We start from the raw sequence: 26,398 nt of genomic DNA, 5'->3' as shown, positions 1-26,398 counted from the left end.
TATCTGGCCCAAGATTAACCATGTGGTGGTGGGACTAAACACTTTAAGGAATATGCTAAATATTAGCAAAAACTGAAATAATGAAGATTTTAAAGTTAGATTTTGATATAAGAACCCTCTTCATTTACTTTAATCTCTCTCCTGGGAGAATGAATGAATAATAATTAAAAAAAAAAAGAAAAAAAGAAACCAGGAACAAACAAACAAAATAACCACTTAGCAGTTGAAGTTCAAGTCTGGTGAATTCCCACATAATATATAACTTGACTACTTTGATGAGTCTAGAGGAAGAAGTTGATCTAACTATATGTTTGCAGATGAAAACGCATTCCTGTGCATGGCCTTGCTTATGTTTGAGGTGTGGGAGGAGAGAGGAGGTCAGCCTCTCGAGAAGAGGTACACCGCTGGTGTGGGTGGCTATTTGGCTCCAGACAGCGAGGTGGCACCGCTATAAACAGGACCTCTCATCTGGCCTCAATTCCCACATACTCTCCCTTGACTAAACTCAAACTCTGCCTTGTTTTTATCTGGAGGTCACATACAGCAGCAGAGCCTCTGTGATGACTACACTACATTATTTTTGCCCTATTTGAGAAAAATAGAGCATTTACAGTTGCTGGGCAATGGAAGGAGGCAGCAGGTCGGTTGTGAATGTGGATTTAGAATCCCATGAGACGCATCTAAAGACCTGCTACCCTGGAGAGTGCTAATATTTACCATTGGTTGTTATCTGGATGTAAATACTGGGTAACAGAAACAGAATGTAACAGAAAGAGATCCAATATTATTCACAATTAGTTGAAGCACAGGATTTTCGGCAAATTCCAACCTCCAAAAATAACCAGAGGTCCCAATAGCCAATCCAGGTCCTTAGTCCAGATGTTCCCAACCCACAGCCTCCACTGACTCCTGGCCAGCTCCATTTTTACTTGAATAGTGCAGGGAGAGATCAAATGATTGCTTGTTGCAATGGATGTATATGTACTACTCAGCCTATGAGAACAGTTTTAGAGATGTCTTCATTAATGATGCAATCAGGGTTTTGTCAGGGTTGGTTTGGAGACTCTGATTCTTAATGTAAAGCTTGCCTTACAAACTGGAGGTGTGGAGTTTGAAAGATGTGGCTTTACCAGGCAGGGAGTGAATAATGCATACTATTGCGTTGCATTATGAGAAGGGTAGGGTCCAAAATTTCACGGTTTGATCATACAAAGGACTTTTTTTATCTTTTTTTTACATAAAACAATCAAAAATCCCCCAATGTTAAAGCGGTGTAATACTAAATCACGGGATTATCCCTTTTTAAATAAAATTAGTCTGTGGCGTGGGTATTCTTGTTCATGTTCAAATATTTGATATTTAAAGTAGCCTGTGACTACTTCATCTGTAGGTATTAATTTATCCTTCATCTTCTTGGGTACACTTTTGTTCATTTCTGTATGCCAAAGGAAAGCTTTTTCTATGTCCAATCAGAACCTTCCTGCTTTCCCCCTGATTTCTGGAATTTTTGCAACTTCCTGTTACCTATTGGCGGACATATACACCATTATTGATATACCTGTGAAAAGGTGAAATCACCCAATAATATAAATGAGACTTGAAATGGACACTTAGTTGACAGGACATAAAACTCTTGCAGGATGTAACTTTGCATGTTGTACCTGAACTTGAGACTGACATCACATGAAATGTCTGTTTAACCATCAGATCACCCTACCCCTCCTCCCTCTTGCGTATTGCTATTGTAGTTTTAAAGATCAATTTTCAGAGAAAGAAAGGCTGTGAAAAGAGATTGTTTTTGATAAGCAAAGATAGCTGTGGAGATCTCCTGGATGGAGATAAGGCTGACCTAGGTTATCAGTGACTTCATACATGTCTTGAAAGTCTTTCATCCTCAGGCCGATGACATCCACAAAGTCCTCCACCAGACGGAACAGCTCTTTGATGTTTGGCCCCAGCTTAGAAAACAGAGACACGTGAAAGTAGAGTGAAAGAAGAGAAATAATGGATTTGAGGTAAATATTCTGAACAGCTGTGGAAACACTTGACACACAAATGGCCTTTCATATATAAACTGTGATTGTGCATAACATTGTCGCACCATCCCTTGATGGATTAGTGCTACCATTTCTCCACACAGCTGAGACCAACAATTACATGTACATTTTGTGCACCACGGTCTTCCTCATTTTGAGGGTAACAGTTTATGCAATGAACTCTGCAGGCTGTCAGTCTCAGTTGTTTTGAATTGGGGATGAACTCTGAAACTCAGGAATGAGCAACACACAATGCATGCTGTGGAAATTAATAATATAATGAAACCTGTAATAATGAAATAACCTGAAATAATGACACCTGTAATCCTTTCTCCACCACAAAAGGATTATTTAACAACAGCGAGATATCCCCAAATCTATGACCCACATTCACAGTTAAATTGAGCAAATAAAACAAATTCAAATTGCCTTTCAGTTAAGACAACAAAATATTCAGTAAAGTTTGCTTTAAAGGGTACATTAACAATAAGTACACTTTTTTTAAAGTTAGCAAATAATTAATACAAATATTATCCTGTCAGTTGATTCTGGTCCCTGTCATCCAGTAATTTTCTCTGTAAAAAGATAAAAAAAAATCTGTATAACACTTGTGATGTGGCCTTGTACACCACATCCTAAAAATATAAGGTACTGTAAACTCTATGTTGAGCAGTAATCCCGTAAAAATATAGCTATACTTACATGTGCAATTCTTGTTTGCAGTACTGCTTTCAAAGTCAGGGAAAATGCATTTTGTAATATGTGAAGGGGTGTGTTCAAGCTTAAACAGGATGTTAAGTTGTTCTTTAAAGGGCTGTATCAATTTGTTTTTTTAGTCCAGTTTTATCTTCTATTAATGCATTATTGCAGACCATTTTCAAAGCATTATATGTTTTAGATTACTGAATGTATTGTCCTACCTTCCAGGCTGCAATTACTGCAGAGACCTAAAATTTGCTTAAGATAGCTAAACCATCACATTAAAGCATCATGTCTACTTTGTAGCTTCCTTATCAATTCTCCATTACTTTTTCATTATTATTCTCACCATATAATGAAATCGTAATTCTGACAAAATTATTCTCTTTTTGCTCTATTTGATACCAATATTAAATTTCAGATATTACTTTGTCAAAGATTCGCCCCAATCAGGGCTGGATTACCCATTAGGGGGGCCCAAGGTCCCCTTCCTCCCAGTCTCTCTGTATTATGGATGTATTAAAGGTGGAGTAAGTTATTCTGGAGAAAGACTGTTAATATTTGAACTAATAATAATAATAATAATAATTTGAACAGCAAAACAAATACACCCCTCCCTTCAGTGTTCCTTCAGAAGCTCCACCCCCAAAATTCATGGACGCGCATTGCCAAGGCAATAACACTAACAACTGGACTAGCTGACTAGAGAGAAAATCCAGAGGGTCTTCTACGGAAGTGGATACTCTTAGCTGAAGCAAAATAAACATAATAATATATAACATCATCAAACAATGACATGCACACAAACACAGCATCCAAAAACACAACAGAATAAAAACTAGTGAGAGTTAGTTGTTTAAACTGTTTTTAAAAAACTACAGTTACGGAAGAGAGGACCGTAGGTTTGTAAATAAACTAACAAGGAAGGTAACATTACCTGGCATACATTTCAAATTATGTAAAAATCCAGATAATACCACTATGCTAGAAAACGGAACTTCTGTAGCTAAAGTTTCTGATGGGAAGCTAACATGCCGAGAGGACGAGACAGTTTCCCAGAGCCAGCAGACCATCACTTTTTTTCAATTTTGTTCTTCTGATCTTCTCCTCTTTGACTGTTTCTTGGCCATTTCTCCTTCTTGACAATGTGATTAACGTCGCTGCCGGCCTCTCCTCTGCAGTCCCAATCAGTTTCATTCAAAACTCCACACGGTCTAGCAGCGACAGAGGGGTAGACTGTTCCTTCTCCTTCCTCTGGTTATCCTTAAATAGGCACTATCCGTTATCATGAGCTAGATTTACCATCTCTTGCTCCCACTTCCCTCTTTCCCCCATCTACCCCCTTCCTCTTCCCTTTTCCTCTGCAGGAGCAAAAAAAGCCGCCTGTTGCGGATTGGCTGGAATAGTGTTGTGTGGCTCGATCCGAGCCACTTTCTATGTTTCCCATTTACACAGCCCGGGCTGTGTAGGAACACTGGACTTGTTTTCAGCACACACACAGAACGGACAGCTAGTGGTAATTGTGTTGGATTAGAATCACTGACTATACCTTTAAGCACAAATTTATTTAACAAATTGCCCTATGTAAGCATAATATGAACTAAGTAAAAAATAAAATCCTTAAGACTACATTTTAAATCCAGGCTCATCTACAAGTCGGGCCTCAAAATTAAATAAGAAGTCCTGTTCCCTGTAGGCCCTTATCCTATCAGTTTATAATGTGCTGTAGTGTTGCATAGAGTATTCAAAAACAAATCTGAAATTAAATTAAATTACCACAGACTGCTGTAATTGCCACATGGTGAAGCTGGAGCCGGTGGCCCCCCTGTGGCTCTGGGGTCCCAGTGGCAGATTTACCTGGTTGTTCATCAATCTTTTGCCCTGATAGTTCTAAAGACTGAAAGTTTGGCAGTTTGATAAAATACGTCTGTTTTTCAAACTTAACATTAAAGGCAGACATGGTGTCCATTGTGATAAACCCCTAACTGAACTTTCAAGTCACTGCAAGCTACTATTGATTTTACCATTAAGAAATACAAGGACATTTCTGGGTGCTTGGAAAGCCGAGACATACACAGCAATAAAATAAAATATTACATTTAAGGTAACTAATAATAATCTTTGTTATAACAATTGTAGTAATAATAATAACTAATCCTTTAATGGTGGGGGAACAAATGTCTTACCTTTTTTGTACAAAGCGTGTTATTTGCATTTTAAGACACTGTGCTCATTTTGACGAGACCAGGTTGGTTTATTTAACATTTTTCTGATGCCTGTATGGTACCATTTCTGAGAACAGGATGAACGGCTGGGTGGCTGGTTGGAAGCAAAGATAGAATTGTGTGGATGAGTGCAGCAGATGGATGAGTGGGTGTTTGCAGTGACTTGGTTACTCATTACTTATAGCTATTTCTGTCCTTCAGCAGCTCTCCTCTTTTTCTACCTCTGTCAGGCTGAAAAGATACAGGTGGGCTGTTTATCCACCTGTGTCTTTGTCACAGTGCCCAAATCATGGATTCTACAGCTTCAGGGTTGTTATTATAATTGTACACTAACTTCACCAAAAGATGTAATTAAAGTTGAGGTGATGATCCTGTTTAAGAAAGATAGCGTGATACTAACCAGTTGTGCTTCCTCCCATCTCTCCCTGTTCTCTTCCATCAACAGATTGCTGATTGACTGCACAAAGTTCTGAAAACAAAGAGAAAATGTTTCACGTCATGTCACATTATTAGCTTTACATTCTAATGTCAGGCCAAAGGATAATGCTGGTAATATAATGTATTTCTCCTCTTGTTATATGAAAAGACCCACAGCAACAATGAAATGTATACCACTAAGGAGTATTGTGTTTGTATCCAAAGCTTGATACTGTATAGCTTCTTCCACTGTGCTATAGATCAGCATTGTTGTCAAAAAACCATTAAAAAGACATCAGTGAGCCACAGTTTTGCACTGGGTGACATGTTAACAGAGGATGGGAGAATGTAACCAAAGATGCTATCAAATTGGATTATGGGAAGTACAGGATTCATGTGCATAATAAAAAATAAAATGAAGATCCACTTTAAAAAAAAAAAAAACATTGCTCAGTACCCCCACTAGTTCCCAGAGGTTACCTTTGACAATAAGAAAAATATAGAATAACATCACCCTTATCGTTTAATAAGCTTGTTTTGTGCATTATAAGGTGTGACCAATACCTAAAATTTCAATACTTTGTGCTTTTGAGTTAAATTTGACCAATTCTTTCTATCAAGTAATAAAATGTCTTAGTGTCTTTACCTTACTGTAATATTGTTAGGGCAGAAAACAACATCAAACAGCAATAAAAACAGCAATACAATAAAAGTAAATCCATATATCAGTTCACCCTCATATCTGCACTGCTGGGGCTGTAGTATGCCCTCCTGAAGATCTCTGTCATATTCTTTAGCACATCCACGATTGCAAGCAGATCACCACTGTAGCTGGTCCCATCACTGGACGTCACTCTCAGCTTGGTCATCACCTCTGATACACCATCTCCCACAAGGCCACGTTGTGCTTTGGACAAATGTTCCCGGGTCTAACAGAGAAGCGGCAGAAAAGTGGCTTCTCTTAGCTTTCATAGGCATCTCTGTTTATGGCAAGAGTTTAGGGCAGTATATGTTTTTTTTTTCATAACCTGTTTGTAAAATTGTAAAAACAACTTCCTGATGCTCACCAAAGTTTGTATGCTGCGATAGTCATTGGAAATGCATTTCATATAGTTGGGATTCTCCCAGTAGGCGATGCCCTCTTCATCAAGGGTGCAGCGGCGCAGGATAAGCCCTGTATGGGGACACATGCAAAAAGGGTTCTCCTAAAACTCCTAAAAGTACCAGTGGACATATGAGTCTTATGCATGGTTAACTGTATAAGTATATATGGTAAGAGCTCACCCATGGCATTGGGAGGACAGCGTACTGCTGCTGTATCCCCAGCCGGAGTCATCTTCCAAACGACATTGGAGAAGTTGTCCTCACCACATATTTCATGAGGTTCTGTTAAGAAAGAAGTTTAAATGAGTTTCATAGAATTGTAGCATGTAAACATTTAACGGTAGGGGTCAAAATCCTTCATAAGTAGCAAATGTTCCTGTCCCTGATGTAATTTTGCTGATAAAGCAAATTCTGTTTCCATGCACTGACCTGGACATCTCTTTTCATTACAGCGCCGGACCTCCTCTCGTTCTCCAGGACAAGTCTGCCCCCCAAAAAAGGGACCATAACAAATCCTGTTTCTTTGCTGGCTCCCCCCTCCACAGGTTTTAGAACAGCCCGACCACAAAGACCACGGCTGCCACTTGCCATCCACTGACATAATGAATACAACAATGACAATGACAGTATTAGTTAAGACTTGATCAAGCACAATGAAACACACACATACCAGTCATACATACAGACCATGCCAGTGCTTTTAATTTTAGTCTATTCAGTATAAATCAATATAAAAATACAAAATAAATCATATATATTTTACCTTACTGCAGATCATTTTTCAAAACACATTGTAGTGTTTTGGATTTTTAAAAATGCCATTGGTTTGTATATATTTCCCTAGAGCATTAAAATGAATAGCTGAGACTTCAAATTCACTTAATGCAGTTCATTGATAATTCATAGCATTCTAGAATTAATGGAAACTGGTGGTAGTCTGGAAGGTAGAAAACACATTCATTAGTTTAAATCACTATGAAACATTAGAGAGTAAAATACTAGCAATGTAATAAAGTCCATGCAATTTGTAGTAAATATGGACTTGGACCTGCGAAGAAGAGGAGTGGGAGATGGAACACTTGGGACACTTGAGACTTGGCCATATGACCAACCACACTTTGTCACCATGAAGGACAATGGTAGTCCTCTTCAAAAAGCGGGTCTTTAGGTGGTAGGCCTAGGTAATATCATAGCTGAGCTAGTGAAGTTTATTATTAAGTAGTTCCTACACACAGACAATCAGCATCATGAATGGCCCCCACAAAAGCTTTGATTAATATAATCTACGGCACTGTTCAAAAGTTTAAGGTACTTTAGATGTTTAGATTCTTATCCATCACACAATACCATCAGGGAGATGTCTGATGAGTCCCACATTCATTCTGCAGCATGACAACGACCCCAAACATACAGCCAGAGTCAAAGAACTATCTTCAATAACAAAAGGAACAAGGAGTCCTGCAACAGAATGTCTGACCCTCACCGAGCCCTGATCTCAACATCATGGAATTAGTCTGGGACTACATGAAGAGACAGAAGACACTAAGACAGCCTAAATCCACAAATAAACTGTGGCGAGTTCTACAAGATGCTTGGAACAACCTAGCTCCCCAGTACCTTAAAAAACTGTAGGCAAGTGGAAACTGCTCACACCAAATAATGATTTGATGAGTTTTTTTTTTCTTTTTACTTACCTTGTAAGTAATTTATCAGTTTATGTACTGATAAATAAAAACTATTCATGGCATTATTTTTGGAACCATCCTTACATCACTAAATATTTTGATCTAGCTGTGGCGCTTTCTCTTTCATACCTGGGCACTCCCCAAGGAAGCAGTCTACAGTCTCCAGCCACTCTCCTCTGCACTCTGAGCCTCCGTACGAAGGGCCATTACATTCCCTGGTTCTCTGCATTGTCCCATTAGAGCAGGATGCAGAGCAGGAGCTCCAGCTGGACCATTCATTCCACACTCCATCCACTGAGGAAGGCCAAGGACCCCAACAACAAACATGAAAACAGTGTAGTACAGTACTATTATTAGTTATACACAAATTCAACGACATATATGAATAAATAAATAAATGTGGTTCCACATAGTGCTTACTGATGAATATTTCTACTAGGACATATCATATCTTCTTGTATTCCTTGTCTTTTTGTAATATTGAGTAACAAATCAATAACCAAGTTACCAAATACATGTGATGATGATCTTAACACATTGCAGTGTTTTGTTAATCCATGTTGTGCTATCACACTGTATATGTAAGCTTTAAGGATTCAGTATGGTTCAAAGAAACTAGATGATACAAACTCAAAGGCAACAGTGTTTATAGCTACTCCGAAGCAAGGCATTATAGAGTTACAAGATGTAATGAATCTTCTCAATGACATTCCTGGTTGCGCGCATAACAGAAAAGCAGAAGTAGATGTGTGGAGGATTAGATCCAGTCACAGTTCTGTTTGTTCTACATTTGGTACAAACACAGACACGTTCTATCATGTTTGTCAGCACGTACGGTTCCTATAGTCATAAATTTTGGGCTGTTCAAGAACACCTAGTGTGAACCCTTGTGAGCATGTAGGGATGATGAAATTGACGGCATGCACACCCTTGCAATCAAATGGATGCTGTCAGTGTATTTTGGGCTTAAAGAATCATAAAAGGGAGCTTGAGAGAGAAATAGAATCCTGCCTACTTTCTCACCTCCCCAAATTGGACTTATTGCTGCGTGAAATAGGTTTGATTGTTGGATTGTAGGTTTTGAAAGGTTACAACAATTGAACACAACCCCAACAATACAAAGGTGTTCGTAGGTGGGGGTTTGAGATGCTGTTAGTCAATCCAATAAACACTTCTAAAGCATATTGACTCCTTTCGGCATTGTTTGTTACTCTACATGCATTGAATGATTTCTTCCTGCATTGTCTTGTGGAAGCATTTGGCTAGCAATATTAGATTGTTTGGTGCAGGCTTAACTCTTTTTGTTTGAATTTTTTTTGTAACTGAGGTGAGTCTCTTTATGATTAGTGTGTTCTTCACCTGGACAGACAGCTATGTTGCAGAACTTGGTCTGTTTTTCTGGACCCTCACAGGGATCTCCCCCAAACTGAGGGGGAGTGCAGGTTCGCGTCCGGGACCTGTAACCTCGGCCACAGGTCGATGAACACAAACTCCACGGTGACCACTCGTCCCAAGCACCGTGCACTGCAATCAGAGAAGCTAGGGTATGATTTATTGAGAGACAAACACGGGCCCCCTTAACAAACCAAAACAACACAAAAGAACTTCACTGAAGAGACACTGAACTGTATTGACAATCATCAGTTACTCTACTGTTTGGTTGTACTGGCATCATCGATGCCAATCCATTGTCCTGTGGTAAGACTGTTTTCTAAGTTGAGGAGTCTCCCTTCCTGTCTGGATGTAGAAAAGCTGAGAACACCATGAAATCTCTGTTATGATAGTGGGAATCATTTTAAACTGCAGGCAAAGCCCTTCCTGTAAGGTGAGGGCAGAAATCCCCCCAGGGTCCACAGGTTTGCCAAGAGCCTGAGGAAGGGAGTCAGGTGGGTCTTGTATGGGTGAGGCAGGGTCCAGGAGAGGGCTGGGCGAGCGCATAATGGTGGCACTAGAGGGGGGATGAGGGGGCTTACCTGGACAAACAGCAGAGTTGTTGCAAGGTCTCTGCTCTCGCAGTGGCCCACTACACTGGGTGCTGTAGGAGGAGGACACGCAGAAACGAGTGCGACTCTGCCAGCCCTCCCCACATGTGGCAGAACAAACACTCCATGCTGACCACTCCTCACCTGAAGCTGAGTCTACTGAGGAGGAAGGGGTGGGGAAAGGATAGGTGGACAGGGGGAGAAAGAAAGAGGAAAAGGAAAGGAGAGGGCCATAACTAATTACCATGCAGGATGCAGCCTCTGTGGCCAAAAGAGGAGGGGTTGTGGTTTGATAAAGGGATGCTGTGCCACATTTTAGGGGCTGCCTCCCTTAGAGGCCTAATATCTCCAAATAGGTAGATGACACTTTCCCATTCCAAAGGTTCTTCCAAATGTGGTGGATTAATGAAGCGCTCTTTTGCAGTCATATCTCATGGTTCTTGATGGCCCTCAGTATTCCAAAACATTGCACTCCGGTCACTTGAAAAGAGAATGACAGGAATTTGCAAGGAGGCCTAAATCCTCTGTAGACCATTTCTTTCGTAAAGGAGACACAGGTCCAGCTCTCTAATTCTCTATCCAACGTCAAATACAATGTCAGACTCTGTGTCCTTCAAAGGCGGCGGCCCCTGAAATAGACTCCTGCTCCTGTTCTATAGCTGCGGGGCTCTGATGTCATATCCTCTGCATTCACTTCCATGGGAAGTGAATGCCACTAGCTTAGGATATGTCAGTCAATGTTTTAGACATGTCAGTTGATCAGTAAGGGAACAAAGGCAGTCAGAAAACGAAGGAAAAAAACTAAACAGGATGTGAGGAATCGATAAGCAAAGTAAAGTAATACTTCACCCAAAGTCTATCTTCTTTTATCAAACCTCATCCCTTGTAGGCTTGAAAAGTTTGCACCTTAGTTCTTTCTAAGGGGCATTGGCTCTAGTCAGCTTAGATTCATATCAGTTATAATGTATTTCAAAAGTGAAAAATTTAATTGGTCAACAAGTGTCAAAATGTCCATAGAAACTACCTCTGCAACATGATCCACTTCTCCTCTGTCCATCCATTTGCTCACTTTGTTAAATATGGTAAAATACTGACACAAATCCAAGCTGATCACAGCCTCTCATCTCTGTCAAAAAGCTAGCAATGTTTACAGCCCCCCAATAAAGTAATAGTTCAACATTTTGGGGTATAAACCTATTCAACTTCTTTCCAAGAGCAGGTGAACACCACTCTTCTGTTTGTGCATTTCATACAGAGCTGGAGCTAGGTGGTGAGTAGCCTAGCTAGCTTAGCATAAAGGGGGGAAACAGTTTGCCTTGCCTTTTTTTTAAGTTGGCTTATTTTTAAGTTAATGAATGCACCTACCAGCCATCGTGGAATCGAGTCATCATACATATCATTTTCTTGAATCTGTACTAATTTTGTGGGAGAGTTGCGTGCTGTAACTACTTCTTGGTTAACACCAGCCAGGTGCAGTGACAGGTACAGAGTCATGTTATCACAGTTAGGTTGCCATATTTGTTATCTTCAGACTGTTCAGATACCTCTACTAAAACTGTGTCTAGCAGCCCAGAGTAGGAGAAGTCTTGGGCTTATTGTTAGATACACTGTGTTCATCAGTGAGCTTTAGAGGTGTTCGTAGGTATATTTTTGAACTTTGGACAGAGCCAGGTTAGCTGTGTCTCCCTCCTTCTAGTCATTATTACTAAGCTAGGCTAAACACATCTTGACTCCATACTTACCACACAGACATGGGACCGGTATCTAAATCTTGGAAAAGTAAACATTATAATAAAAATTGTCCCAATTTGTTGAACTATTTCTTTCAGCCTACAGAGTGTTGAGTGCTTGCTGCTCCTGATTTTGGGTGGAGTTTAACAGAGAGGGAGGACTCCATCTGATATTGTGTTTTACAGACAGGGCACAGTGTCCTGTTATGACCTCACATAAAATACAACTTCAGCATGTTCAGTCAGGGTCCATGTTGGAATAAGTCCATTGCGGACAAGGCAACACTTTGGGAGATTTTGATAGATGTGTACGTTAAAAGTGAAGGAAACTCTCTAGTTTGCGGTTGTCATTTTGTATGTATTGTACACGTGCGGTCATCACCCAAGCTTCTACTGTGACTGATGCATGGGATCCCTCTGCGTCCTGTTGTCTTACCTGTCTGAGGGCTCTGCTGTCCGCTCCGGGGCTTGTCTACGTCATCACGCTTGCGGCTGTCCACAGAGCGAAGCGATTGGCTGCGAGAGAGATGGCGACCTTTGCCTAAAGGGGGTGAGGCAAGGCCGGGGGGTGGGGGTGGGGGGGTGGGGGTGGGGGGGGTGGCGGTTAGCAACCAGAGCTCCTTCATTAATGGCTCATATCCGGGACACAACTGTGACGTGATTGGTCACCCAAAACAGCATCAGCCAAACTTGGGACTTCTATTCTGTCGATTTTAATGTGCTGTAAATGTGTGCAGTTCTTACTTGATGTTTTCAGCTATGTGGAAATGATTATGTTTATCTGAGAGTTCAAATGGCATGACTAACACTGAAAAAAAAAAAAAAAAAATCTTAGCATATCTAATGACAATCTGCGGTTTGAGCTATTTGTCAAACAGAAACGTAGAAACGTAGTTCTTTAAAAATGTAGAAAGCTTTATCCGTTGAAACATTGAAATCACTAACACCTCTTGGTAAATAGCTTTTACATAATATTGCTCCGATGTTGATTTTCTGTGTCCCTTTAGCCATTTGTGGGTGTAATGATTTTGACATACTGTACATGCATGGTCTTGAAAACGGCTGACCATGTCATTGTTATATTTCATCGATCAAAGTCCCCTTTCCAACATGCACTCCTTAAGTCAAAACACTGACTTATAGATGATGGATACATAAGCAGATGAACAAGATGTAAGAAAGCAAAGGTAAAAAAAAAAAAAGACAGATGTAAACACATACATTGCACACCTCACACACTCAGGTTCGACTATAAGGTGTAAGAAGGGCACTCATTGACAGAAATGGATATAAACAAAAATTAACATAAACACATACACACAGAATGAGAAACTCACCAGTGCAGGGCTGTGAGTTGCACGGCCGCCCCTCCTCCACCACACCCTCACACAGATACGACTCCTCCGGAGGTGACTGGCAGGTCCTAGTCCGGGTTTGAATCCCACCTCCACACTCACTGCTGCACTGCGCCCACTGACCCCACACACTCCAGCCACCTAGAGACACATACAGTAATGGTTATTTATAAATTACTGCATTATTGTCAACCCTTCATCAGAGGGCGCTAAGTTATGGACCAAACATTTTACCCAGTGTCTCAGCAGGTCAGGCATCCTGAGTTCATAGAGGTGTAACATGTAATCTTAGTCAGGTGAAAGACTCATATTGGCTAATTTTAAGTTCATTTTTCAGCAACTGAAGAAAAATAGTATTATGTTCCAAATGTCCAAGTTTTCCTAGATCATCTGATGAACTTTGACAAGTTTTTTCACCCTCTAGAGTTTTGAAGAGAATAGCATTGAAGAAAAATTATTTTTATAGCTTCAACTTAAACTTTCTTTGCACTATATGTCCCAGGTCAATAAAGTAAAACTTAAAGGTTGTTACCAAACAAAATAGTGCCAGCAGAAGTGTCATGGTGCCCCCAGTACAGGCATACAAGAAATTCTACACTCACTCAACACATCATAGGGTTTGCATGAATGACAAAAACAAAACATGCAGAAAGCACATGTACCAGGAACCAGATTAACAAATAGAAGCACCTAATGATGAAATATTTACATGCGTTGCTGTTTGCTAAGTTAAAGTTATATCCCTTGAACCCCTTTGACCTTTGGTGGTTCCAACATTACACACTCATAGTCTGCAGCTCCAAACTGTTAAAACCTGCATTTTTAAATTTTTTTTTTTTTTTTAATTGGACAGAAGACCTCTGAGGCTTCAAAAGGTAAGGTTGAATTTTGGGGAAAATGTGTTTAAAATGATACACAAAACTCCTACAGCATCCGGTGCATCAAAATTGTGCATCCTAAACAAACGAACAAACAAACAAAAAAACAAATAAATAAAATGGAGTCTTGGATTTGAAAATTTTACTAGCTTTAGGGAAGAGCTGGAACAGCAACAACAACAACAACAACAACAACAATAATAATAATAATAATAATACATTACGGAATATGGCCCAATAAGCTAGTATGGTCCACTTTTTGTTTTTATCATAAACACTTTAAACAAAATGCATATTCAGCTGGGCCTCCTCCAATAATATACACAACCTCCTCCTCCCATTCAGATCATTATCAGTCACATAGCCTCCTTTTAGACTCAAGTAAGATATACTATTTTAATAATTCAGGACAGAAGTTAAAGTTAAAAAGTAAAAGAAAGACCTTGTGTATATTTTGTTAGCCGCTAAATGTTAACAATTAAAAAATCCATATATGTGAGGAGTGTACATGGCACTTTAATGCACAAAATGAAGCAGACAAGACATTTTTTGTGACATAGATAGATGAAAGAGATATACCGAAGATTTTGTGTGTCACCCTCAATGAATTCTATGTGCCTATTCTTGATGTAAAATAGTTAGCCAGCACCTACACCTGGGTGTCCTCGCCTAACTTTTCTAGATACTGATATCATTAGTACAGGGAGAAATTTATAGCAGAGGAGGAAGAGATACAAATTTCTCCAGCATAGTGACCACCATGCAGAGTAGACAGCTGTCGTCTATCACACCCTGATGTCCAAAAGCTAGTTGACAAACTCTCCTCATGATAAACATACATTCACATTTAAAGGCTCTGGTTTGTCAAAAAAAAAGGTGCAAACACAGAATGTCACTGTTTGCAGATGTACAGTGTAACAGAGGTAAAGTGAGTACATCAAAAATGAACCTGCAACACAACACCTGAATTGAACAACAGGCAGATATCTGGTATCTGAAAGAGAAAGAGTATCGGAGGGAAGAATTTTCCTTTAAAACAGGTTTGATGAATGCCACTGTCATTGAGAAATTCCCTGTTTGGCCATTTTGATTTAATGTGCTCCATTAAGATGTGTGCTGATATGAGGATGAGCGGGTAAAGAGCTGCCGAACGGCTCTTTCTCACTGCGTCCTGCACAGTCATGAATGTTTAATGGCATAGACAGATGCCTCTCAGCCCCCACAGGCAACGACAACTATGTATTAATCTGCATGAATAGAACATGAAGTTGGCCAACATCCAGACACACACATTTTTAATTACTCGCAAAGCAATTTCCTTTGGGGCAAGGGCTGAGATGAGGGAGGGCACTGTGGAGAGGAGTTCAGTTCAATTTAGCTAGCCACTAGCCACATTCTTCATTCAGTCCCTGTGGAGAGTTCACTATTGACCTTTTGTTGCCCGCCTCTTTTTTTTTATTTGTTCCTTTTCCTCTTTCGTCTCTTGTCGTCTACATGGTTGCTATTGCTGGCCACAGTACATACAAGTAAAAATTCCTGGTCCCAATCATTTTATACACCCTGCTATACTTTACTCAAAATTGGGAACATTTCCACATTTGGAGGAGGCCATATGACCTGACAACACCATAGACACCGCGGAAATCGGATCTAAAGGCCTATTTATGGTACTAAGTTACATTAAGCGTTAACAAGCTTACAAATAGCTCAGCTGGCTCAGTGTGTGATGTAGTAGCAGCTTGATGATTATACGGAGAAAGGTATCAAGAGCTCTGATGCTGACCTAGCTTGTTACACAATAATAACCCCATGTCATGCAAATCTGGACTGTGTGTAATAGTGTAAACAAGCAAATGAGTCTCCATCTTCACTGTGTTTTGGAAGAAGAAATACTGTATTAACACACGTTTTGAACAGCTGCACTCAGCCAACTTCTGTTTTGATATCATATTGTTATAAGCACGTAATAAAAAACAAAACAACTAGCACATTCACACACACACGCACACTGTGAGCAGTAACATGACCAGCTGATTCTAATTAGTAAATGCACTTGGGGCTGTAAACAGCAGCTGATGTTTTGTCAGACTGCTGTGGAAGAAAGATCGCATTTTCTTCCAGCTCCGTCAGTCCTTCACACCGTGCGTTATATTATAGAACTGGTCAGATATTTGATCAAATGTAGCCGCAAGGTGATCGCAAGCAGTGGATGTCAATCTACATAACACAACCTATTCCTACCTCTAGCGCAGAGAGGATATTAAAGGACAAAATAACAGTCAAAGCGTTTACTTGTTGCAGAAATGCTTAAGGTCAATACAGTGTAAAGTAGTTTAATTATTTTTGCCACTTGGAAAGGTCTTCTTCGCACTGTCACTATTTCTGGTTGTGCCATGTTTATAGTGTATAAATTAGAGTATACTTTAATTTATGTTCCCAAATTTTGTGCATAACTTTTACTTTATTCATTGTACACTTTTTTAATTATTTTAAATTTCATTTTCATTTTTAGAGGGTCGTACTATCTTGGAATGACAAGACTATATTTCGTTGAATGCAAGAATAATGATATGATGAGAGATACAGTTGAGCTGAATTGAACAGAACTGAATTTAGAAATGTCCCAGTAGAACTGGCGCCAACAGGGCTACAGGACAGCAATGAGCTTATGAGCAAACTGAGTTATCATGCCTGTACTGTATGGAGATCCAAGGAAATTGTGCACATCAGGTGTGGCTGTGTCCAACTCGACTGATGTGGAGAAAAGGATGTAAAGGACTGCTGCTGAAAATATAGTGGTTGCTTGTGATAATAACAGGTTATGATGCTTCTGTAAATAATTAACATTCTAGATGTTAAAGCATGACTCCTGTGATGTCAGAAGGGCCAGGGACATGGTTTGACTTGAAATGATACTAAATTATACTTTGAGTGGAGGTTTGTTGCTGCACCTTTCATCTGTGATTTATTGGTTATAATGCAGTTGTAAGACCATATTTACAGCTATTTTACCGCAATATATTTCACCGAGTAGTTGGATTACTGTTCTGTAATGAGCTATCACATCTATCATATTATACTACGAGAATTCTAATAAATTGTAACTGGATTTATCTAGGGAAACCTTGACTGCAAATACTCGCATCAATAGTTGCAGCTGCAGTACGCCATCATATCTGATACTAATAAGAGCGTTTGAGAGGCAGATAAATAGAATTAAAAAGGGAATTTTTGGCCTGAGACTTTTCCTGGATCATATTTCTGTGGAAACAGTCTAAAACACCACCTGCAGAGGGCTGAATTTATTAAGATATCTTTTCACCTGCCAAACAGGGGCACAAGGGTAATGATATTGGTCTCTTACACAGTTTGTTAATTCTGCTGGTCACTTGGTCAGACCATCCAAAATCATAATTGCCAGCCGCCACTAGACAGGATGCCATCCTTCATCAGTTAAAATTGGAAACTGTCGTCATCCAATGAGATTTTGAGATGGTTTTTTAACAGTGGCTACGCTTTTGTGAATAGTTTGATTAGTCTATCTTAGTTCAGTTTAGTGTCTGGAAGTGTGCTTTCATTGAGTTTTTATTTAGTCTGTTTCAATGATAATGCTCAATTTTTCTGCACCAATTCTAGTTTCTAATTATTGCTTACAGGAAACAATAAAAGTAACCTTGACTTTGATATCTGATATCTATCTCTGGAGTGTGAGTCATTGGAGACTGGAAGATGCATTACATACAGACACAGATAAATGTACTGGTGCACCCATGTGTAAAGTAGGTGACACATGCTGTAGACTGCAAGACTACAGAGAGCTGCCTTCCTGTGCTTTCACGCCAGTCCAGTCACCCGAAGCATAATGGCATTACCATGACAACGAATTGTCACCATCATTCAGTGACGTGCACACTTTACTTCCAATGCCTGAAGCACTTTTAACGTTAGCAATGAAAAGGAAATTTCATGAAGAGAGAGAATTCAAAGAGGAATGCACAGAGAGACATACATTCAACCTGATTCAACCTGCATGCTCATAATGTTGCATGTGTGTATTTTCCATCGAAGTAGAAGTCTGGTTCTACTCTGTAGTTTTCTTATTGTCCAGAAATCTCAGTGAAAGAGCAAAACCAACAATGATTGTATCATAAGTATTGTGTGTGTGTGTGTGTGTGTGTGTGTGTGTGTGTGTGTGTGTGTGTGTGTGTGTGCGTGTGTGCGTACAAAGTCTGATATATCTTATTCTTCTTTGCCATAGGGCTTCATTGTTGCATTGAATGACATGTTTCTTCTTTACCACTATCCTGCTGCCTGAAATACACCAAATAGCCCCCAAACAAATGCAATCCTGCTATTTGAGTAACATTTGCAAAAAGTGGCCAGATGTTTTGGAAAATTGCTGGGCCTCTTTAATAAAAAAAAAGAAAGAAAGAAACTATATGTTTGTGCTTTTTAGGATTTACATCTTCAGTAGAAATCAGTGGGCTTGAATGTATGTACCACAGACGGGGTGGGGAAGCCAGAACATATTTAGCAGTATTGGTGGTGTTGGTCTTTTCATTGGAAATGCTGACAAGAAAGGTTTAGAATAATGCCAGCCTTATTCTTTGAGTTACATGAAGGACTGTTGAAGTTCTAAAGGTTTTTGGTACATTTTGTACAACTTCTCAGTTTTTATTTATATCTTTGTTCAAATTTGTTCCAGACCTCTGACCTTACGTAAAAGGTCTAATGTAAATGGTCATTGAATTAAATAAAACTATGTGTACTGTTTTAGAACATTTAAATTCTTCTGTGTGAAGTCTACCAAATATAGTACCAAATCTGATTTAATTAGCTTGTACAAACTAAAGATGAACGTTGGATAAGCCTCCCATTTGCTTTTCCATTGAAGCATCATATAGAGCAGTCATCCTTTTTCTGTACCCCTGTTTTTGGGACTGAAATGAGCCTGATGCAACAGAATAACCTTCATCCACTATCCCGAATCATTCAGGGTTTATTGTGAACAAATACGCTTTATGAATACAGAGGAAGATTAGCTGCAGTTTGGAGCAAAGGACAGAAGCTCCTTCTGTCAAATTAAGGTTTTGGCAGGGCGAGGGAAAAAGAGGGTCCATTTACAGATAAGATTAATTCTTATACAGGGAAAATAAAGGAAGAAATGACAAGACCAGGACCTTTTTTTCTTTCCTCCCCAATAATCAAAATCTTGGGGAGGAAAGAGGAGAGAAATGGGAGGAGTGTCACAATCTTGTCTTTCTCCCTCTTCAAGGACATTTCATTATGTTCTCAATAATTCAGTGGGGGTCTTTTGTCAGAATACCCCTGGTGGCAGGAACGACTGCAGAATCCAAGTCACCTCCGTAATCCTTAAACTCATCCTCCCTACTTCACCTTCCAAAATCCCTGCTTCACACTGACCTTCACTTTTCTCCAAAACACACACACACACACACACACACACACACACACACACACACACACACACACACACACACACACACACACACACACACACACACACACACACACAATCCCCTTCAATTACTCTCTGTGCTTTGCGGTTCATCATTTGCATGCATGTATATAGTGCATTTTGTGTGTATGTGTGTGTCTATAATGAACTTTCTGAAAGTCACCTTTGCCTCCTATTTGGAGCAGTGGGATAAGTGGATGGGCATCTACTATTACAGCTTCAGTTTCTATAGCTCATCAATAGCTGCCCCCCCCACTGAACCACACACACATACACCCAGAGCCACAAACACATGCACACAGTGCTCCTAAAGATAGGGTTACTGCAGACTTATTGATTGGCAAGTGTATATGTGTGTGTGTGTGTGTGTGTGTGTGTGTGTATGTGTGTGTGTGTGTGATGGGAAGAAAGGATGGGTCAAATATGATGTTGAAGTTGAAAACTATTGCGGCAACAAGCATGCAGCTTGGGAGGGAGGAGAGGAGGGTGAGGAAACAGTCGGGAAGATGGAGACAAGGAAAGAAGAAATCATCATGAAAACATGAAATGCAGGCAGAAATTGGAACGACTGGTTCACACAAAGCTGTGTGGCTGAGTGAAGGATAAGGCAAGTGCTGACACCCAGAGGACAGGAGCAGTCAACTGCATGGTGGAGATAACATGCGTAGAAGGAGAGAGCAGGGGGAGGACAGAGGGAGATGAGGGGAGACAGGAACAGAAAGAGGGAAAAAATGTTAGGTCAGATAAGAAGAGAGGGGAAAATGAAAAGAGGTAAAAAAAAAAAAAGTAGGCTTATGGCACAGTGAACATAATGTTAGAATTTCCATCAATGAAAATTCTCAAATATACCTCATAAAAGAGAGATTTACATTCTGTTATTTATGTTTTATTTATTTTTATTTCCAGCGGTCCAAGACAATATTCAATATGTGATATTTCTTGGAGAAAAAATGCTGTTGAATTCATCAAACTGATATGCATTGATTACACTACCTATTTACATTTTATAATACACATACCTATTATGTGAAATATCAGTTGTCTCTTTTATTGGATGTTAACTGTGTTTCTGACAGGTCTAACGTGTTCCCTGCAGGATCTGTTCTATTTTCTAGATAAAAGACATATATAAAACAGATAATTAAAAAAAAAAAGACAGCACCTCAACACAACTGCATCCCATCGATCAGTCTCTTCCTGAATAGTGGGAAGCTTAACCTGTGGGTGAACCTGCCACAGAGCACCCAGCACCCAATCAGCTCCCCTGCCAGGCCATTTGTGACATTAAGCAAGCAGTCACCAACGTAAAATGCCACCATACTGTCTCTGGATGCATCGTCTGTCACACCTGATTTTCTGTTTCACCTTCAGTTCATTGATGGAGTTAATTTCATACTGTCTTACTTAAAGCGGTACCAATATTTTTAAATTGAAGATGCCAAATATCCAAGCCAAGAAAATGTATTTAAGAAAGAGCAAATGAAATGTGCTATCCTGGTGGCTTTATTCTATATTTTTCTCACTCCCTAAAATTCCCATAAAAACTGCACAACAAAAACCTCATAAAAACTTGAAAAAAAAAACAAAAAAAACTTGAACCTTGAAAAACACTGTGTCAGTCGGTTTCTCAAGACTATCCAACTCAGCCCCAAGTGCACTGGTTCCTCCTGAAGATGTAAACATTTAAAGACGCCCCACAAATGTATAGTTTCATTTCAAAAAAAGGCTCAGTAATTTCCTTAAACAGCTGACTCACTGTAGTTCTTTTGACAAACATTACTCAAGCAGGAGCAAATAGTGCTTTTGTTGGGGACTATTTTCAGGAGCAAATTAATACACAGTTGGTGCTATAGTGAGTATTTCTGGCAGCAGGACAGTGTATGTGAGATTGAGTCAAAATAAACTCCTGTGTGTGTTCATGGTAATGAAGGAACATGTCACTAATTGCAACACTGTGGCAGGACGTGTCACTGATGGGGTTTTTTTTTATATTTTTTTTTGGTAACAATGGAGCTCTGTGTCACAGAGGAATATGATACATCAGGCTTTGGATACCAGACTCATCTTTTAATGGAGGATATTCCCAGTTTATCAGAACTTGGGTCTTATTACTGCCATTTTGGCCTGTACATTGTCACCAAAGTAAATGCAGAGGAGTGGGAACAAGGTGACATTGAACTCTGGCACAGCACGAAACAAGCAGACTGACAATCAGACAGGTTGTCAGCAAATTGTTGTGAAAAATTTACCCAGGTTATCTAAAGCATTTTATTTGGAGGTGAAGCCTAAAGCGAGCACGACTGTCTGTAATAACCACTCTAAGCATGTTAGGTCAGTTGAACCAGCAAGTCAACCTTCAACTGTGATGGACATTTGCTAGAAACAGTTTAGGCAATAACCTTTCTATTTGCCTGGAGGTTTGTTTAAAACCTGTCTGATGGTCTGACTTATCATGTTTGCTGTGTTTCTTGCCCTGCTTGACTTCTCTTACTTGGTGAAATTAACTTGTTGATAGGCTTAAGTACATAGTTATTATTACCAATAGGAACGATGGCCAGAAGTATGAAAAGAAGACCCAAGCTGTACAAAACCAAAATTTCCCCTCAATAAAATGCAGTGCTTTGGTTCAAATTCAATCCATAGCCCTCGTTATATTTCTTCTCCTTCTCCTGTCTAACAATAAGTGGAACTGCTCCAGAAATTATAGCAAGTTCTCACTGTGTTTCCCACTCTCTTTTTTTCTTGTCAGGGGGAAAATGCTTGTGAAACATCATTTAGAGCATCATAGGACACTAAATCTCTTCACTGAAAGCGGAAATTCTTAGGCAGGTTAACCGTGCCATCAGGCAGGATGAGGCAGCTTTCTTTGCAGGTTTTACACAATGTCTATCCACCACACTGGAATCATTTCTCCGGTTGGACAGTTTCAAATGATATCAAAACACAGTGACTAGCTGGAATCAAGAAAGAACATTGACTTACTATTATTTCTTCATTTAATCATTAAAATGTTTAAAATTAAATAAAAAAATAATCTTTAAAAACCACAATAATCTTTAAAAATAACCATCACAATTTCCTAGAGCCCAAATTGATATAAAAACACATCTTGAATTAGCTGACCTGCTGTCCAAAACCCCAGAGTTTGTCAACTCTGTCAAAAAGCAGCCAATTCTCTAATTAGAGAAGCTGGAACCATGAAATCTTGAGTGGTATGTTTACAGTCTTCAATTTGTTTACCTACTGTACGTAATGCTTAAGAAAATAATCTACAGGTCGTTCAGCAGTCCTCAGGGCTCTGGGTGCATCTACAGCCGCAAGCACAACATTTACCAAGAACTGCTTAAGAGGGCTACTGATGTATGCCTTGGATAGCCTAAATGTATTTAAGAAGCTATACAAATAAATTTGTAATATTATGTTCTAGTTAGCCAGGTACTTGTAATTGTAGGGGTTATCTGTGCTCAGTATATTTGCCTTTAGTACAGCCCTGGTAATTAAAGATTTAGATTCACTGTACAAAAAGTATAACAAGGAGGAAATGTGGGGGGTACTTTACAAGTACATCAAATGACCACGAACACCGAACTGCCTATTGGAAGTGGGGAGTATTCTGTTACAGCCTCTATCTGTATAAAGGTATTTGCTAGATATATACAACAAGCAGTTGAGCCTAGTGGTTTGGTGATGGTTTTCCAAATTTCCACCACAGGGTAGAAAATGAACGCACCATTTTAACAGAGTGATCTAACGAAAAAAATTTCCTAGAAATTTAAAATAGGCTGATTAGTAGACATTTTTAATTGGTTTATCAAGCTGATTTTCTTTTCTTAAGTGACAGACGTACAGTATTACAGTGATCTTAAAAAGGCCAAGCAATATGGACAAATACACACTGAACAGCCACAGCGGTGTGTGTCTGCCTCTGTGGTCATCCCATAACATGACAGCATTCGATTCAAAGTTGAGTGATTAGTAGAGGTGTTATGGAAACGTCCAAATTCCGACCCAGTCAGTTTGCTATTGTGATTTTTACAGAAATGTGACTCAGATGCTTATTTAAATATGAGATAAAGATGTCAAACCGCCACCACATTTCAATGACATGTGTGTCAGAAGGGCGCTTTAGAAAAAAACCCATGTATCAGTCAATGTCATGTTGTGAAAATATTACAACACACACACACACACGATGTTCCAAATTGTAATCCACTGACAAATCAATCTAACTATTCCCTCTAACTAATCCCTCACACTCCAGAGGATCTTTGAATCAGCATAATGCTGTGCCATCTCTTTAACCCTATCAGCCGCGGAGACCACAGACCATTACACCCTCGCCTTCCACAGCAGCACCATCTCTGATACTCTCTCCACACAAACCCATTGTCTATAAATACATATCATGTGGGAAGCTCTTTGGTTTCAGGTGCAGGTCAGCCAGACAGACATTTCAATTCCGAAGATGGATGCCCCATTTCAGAGGGAACGATAAGAAAAGGCTCAAAAGGTCTTTCACCACAGGAATCAGATGGTTTTTTTTTAAACTTTTTCTCCAGCCTGACTGACAGCTCACAGTAAGGCTTTTTTTTCCTGGCTTTTGTCCTTCTTGACACGCGTCCATCTTTGCTGGAGATGACTGTTGATAAACCCTGCGTGCTCAGACAGCAATTGCATGTGTGGCGGCACAACTCCATGTGCTTGTTTTATTGTCAAACAAGTCTCCCGACACAGGCTGTGAATTCAGCCTTGTTTTTTGTGTCTCTGTTGATTTCTACAGCAGTTAAAGAGCTTCTGAGAGCTGCTGAGAAGTACTTTGACTTCAGCTGGATGTTGTTTACAGGTTGTCTTCCTCCCAGTATCCCTGATGTGCTGGGCATCAGGCTAAAGTGTTCCTATGGGAACTGCCAGAGCCTCCGTCCCTATTTCCTCCATGGACTTGAGTGGATTCCCCACCCCCTCAACCCTCCCCCACATGGCTATTAAGACTGAAAATCACCCCCGCTGTGCTCTGGTGTGTCCTCAGCTCTCTGCAGCTTATTCATTCACTCCGTAGTTGATGAATGCGTCATTGTTTTTCTTCTCAGTGTTTCTCTAAGTTACTTTGGGAGTGCATTTAACTGCTCTATTTAAAACCCATACGTATATGGAATATATTCAGAGGCGTCCAGGGATCGCTAACCTGTAAGCCTCGGATCCACTGGCACTCATACAAACAGATGCAAGTGTGCGTGTGCACACAAACACATACACAGAGATCTCCGAGCAATGCAGTTTACTCTTCCCACGCTTTATAACACTCTCACACATCAGAAGCCCTTGTCTCCCCACACAGTGTGGGATGGTGACTGCATTGTGACTCAGAGACACAGAGTGAGAGAAACAGAGAGAGAGAGAAGGATGAGGAGGTGGCGGGGGGCTGCTGGAGGTTCACCCTGGTAGGCAATCAAGGAAGAGCCTCACAGGTCATTGTGGATGATTTACATACAGCTGTTGATATGTGGAGATGGAAATTCTCAGTTCCCACCTCCACTCTGGTGGGCACATCTATCAACTACCCTCTTGACAAAGTTAGTTTTCTGTAGTTCCACATGTTATTTACACATGCTAGTACACATATGGCCAAAGGTATGTTGGCATCCCTGTCCACACAGCTGTCTTTCTAGGTTTGGGTAAGGCCCTTTAGTTCCAATTCAGGAGATTCTTATTACTACGGCATACATTATAGTCCTCATGTGAGATATTGTCATACTCTTATCCTAAACCTCTCTTTCTTTCATCAGTTTGCTCATATGAGTTTTCCATGTCAGATTCAGAAAATTCTCTTAACCGCACAAACTTGAAGTAAATGTCTTGTTTCATGTTTGTGAGCAAGTTTTATTCACAAAAAAAAGGCACAAAAGAGTAAAAAGAAAAACTGCAGACTGTCAAAATCAAGTCCTGCTGCCTGAACTCAGTAGACGAAAACAGAAAAAAACTTGGCATTTTCAGTATTTGTGTTCAGTGGTGGAGGCTTAAAACAATAGAAAACATTAGTGCAGCTGAAAAAGTGGTACAAAACAGATAACATTCCATTACAGATGATGTTACACTGTCGATGGTTACTGTATATTGGAGAATCTTCTCCTGAACAGTGACTTTCATAAAGACCTTGAGGCAACTGTTGGACTGGAAGTAACTCCCTTTTAAATAATATATATATATATTTTTTTTTTAAAGCTCAGGAGATTTGTCATTGTCTAGTCAGATTGAGGTGCAAAAAGAGGGTCAAAATTCATACTTGACATCAGTGTTCTCAGTGAGTGCTGAGTTTTACACACAGCTTTCAGCTTTGTATCTGTACACAGATGTTCATAAAAGCTTGTGGAAAAGCCAGTGTCTTTGTGTATCCTCACTACTGATCAGTTGTTCATAGATTTTAACACAGACTGTATTTTTAGCTTGATCGCAACAGTGGGGCCAGCCCTCTAAACACAAATGTCTGTCACTGACTGACTGACTGATGATGTTACATCATTGGTCTGCCGGCCGAGTGTGGGAGTTTCCCCATTGGCTGTTGTTCTTTCAAAATAAATACCTTTTAGACCCCTTCAGCGACTTTAAAAAAAAAAAAAAAGCACCTAGTGACAAATCTAGCGACTCTTTGGACAAACCTTAGCTAGAGTAGCCAGTGTTGCCTCCGCAGGCACACCTCTCTGTGTCTCATTAAACTGACTGGACGGCAGCTCACGTTGACATCAATGAGCTTCTAACTTTCTCTCTGAGTGATCATTTCATGTATTCATGGTGATTTTTTCAGATGACGCTG

The 26,398-nt window shown here is 39.9% G+C and overlaps 1 protein-coding gene across 1 annotated transcript in view; it reads right to left on the bottom strand.

Moving 5' to 3' along the window:
* Window positions 1-26,398, bottom strand: part of adgrb1a (adhesion G protein-coupled receptor B1a) — a 124,978-nt gene that overhangs the window by 77,017 nt on the left and 21,563 nt on the right. Inside the window, exons 2-12 of the mRNA XM_040117345.1 lie at window positions 13,216-13,374; window positions 12,315-12,419; window positions 10,140-10,307; window positions 9,526-9,690; window positions 8,296-8,460; window positions 6,911-7,075; window positions 6,662-6,763; window positions 6,445-6,551; window positions 6,112-6,306; window positions 5,361-5,429; window positions 1,850-1,958 (exon numbers count right to left, since the gene is read on the bottom strand). Coding sequence (XP_039973279.1) covers window positions 1,850-1,958; window positions 5,361-5,429; window positions 6,112-6,306; window positions 6,445-6,551; window positions 6,662-6,763; window positions 6,911-7,075; window positions 8,296-8,460; window positions 9,526-9,690; window positions 10,140-10,307; window positions 12,315-12,419; window positions 13,216-13,374 — 1,509 coding nt within the window. The remainder of the gene's footprint in view (window positions 1-1,849; window positions 1,959-5,360; window positions 5,430-6,111; window positions 6,307-6,444; window positions 6,552-6,661; window positions 6,764-6,910; window positions 7,076-8,295; window positions 8,461-9,525; window positions 9,691-10,139; window positions 10,308-12,314; window positions 12,420-13,215; window positions 13,375-26,398) is intronic.

This window comes from Xiphias gladius, chromosome 22 (genome assembly GCF_016859285.1).
Source record: "Xiphias gladius isolate SHS-SW01 ecotype Sanya breed wild chromosome 22, ASM1685928v1, whole genome shotgun sequence".
Lineage (NCBI taxonomy): Eukaryota > Metazoa > Chordata > Actinopteri > Istiophoriformes > Xiphiidae > Xiphias > Xiphias gladius.
Note: the sequence above shows the minus strand (reverse complement) of the source record. Positions and strands in the feature narration are given on the sequence as shown.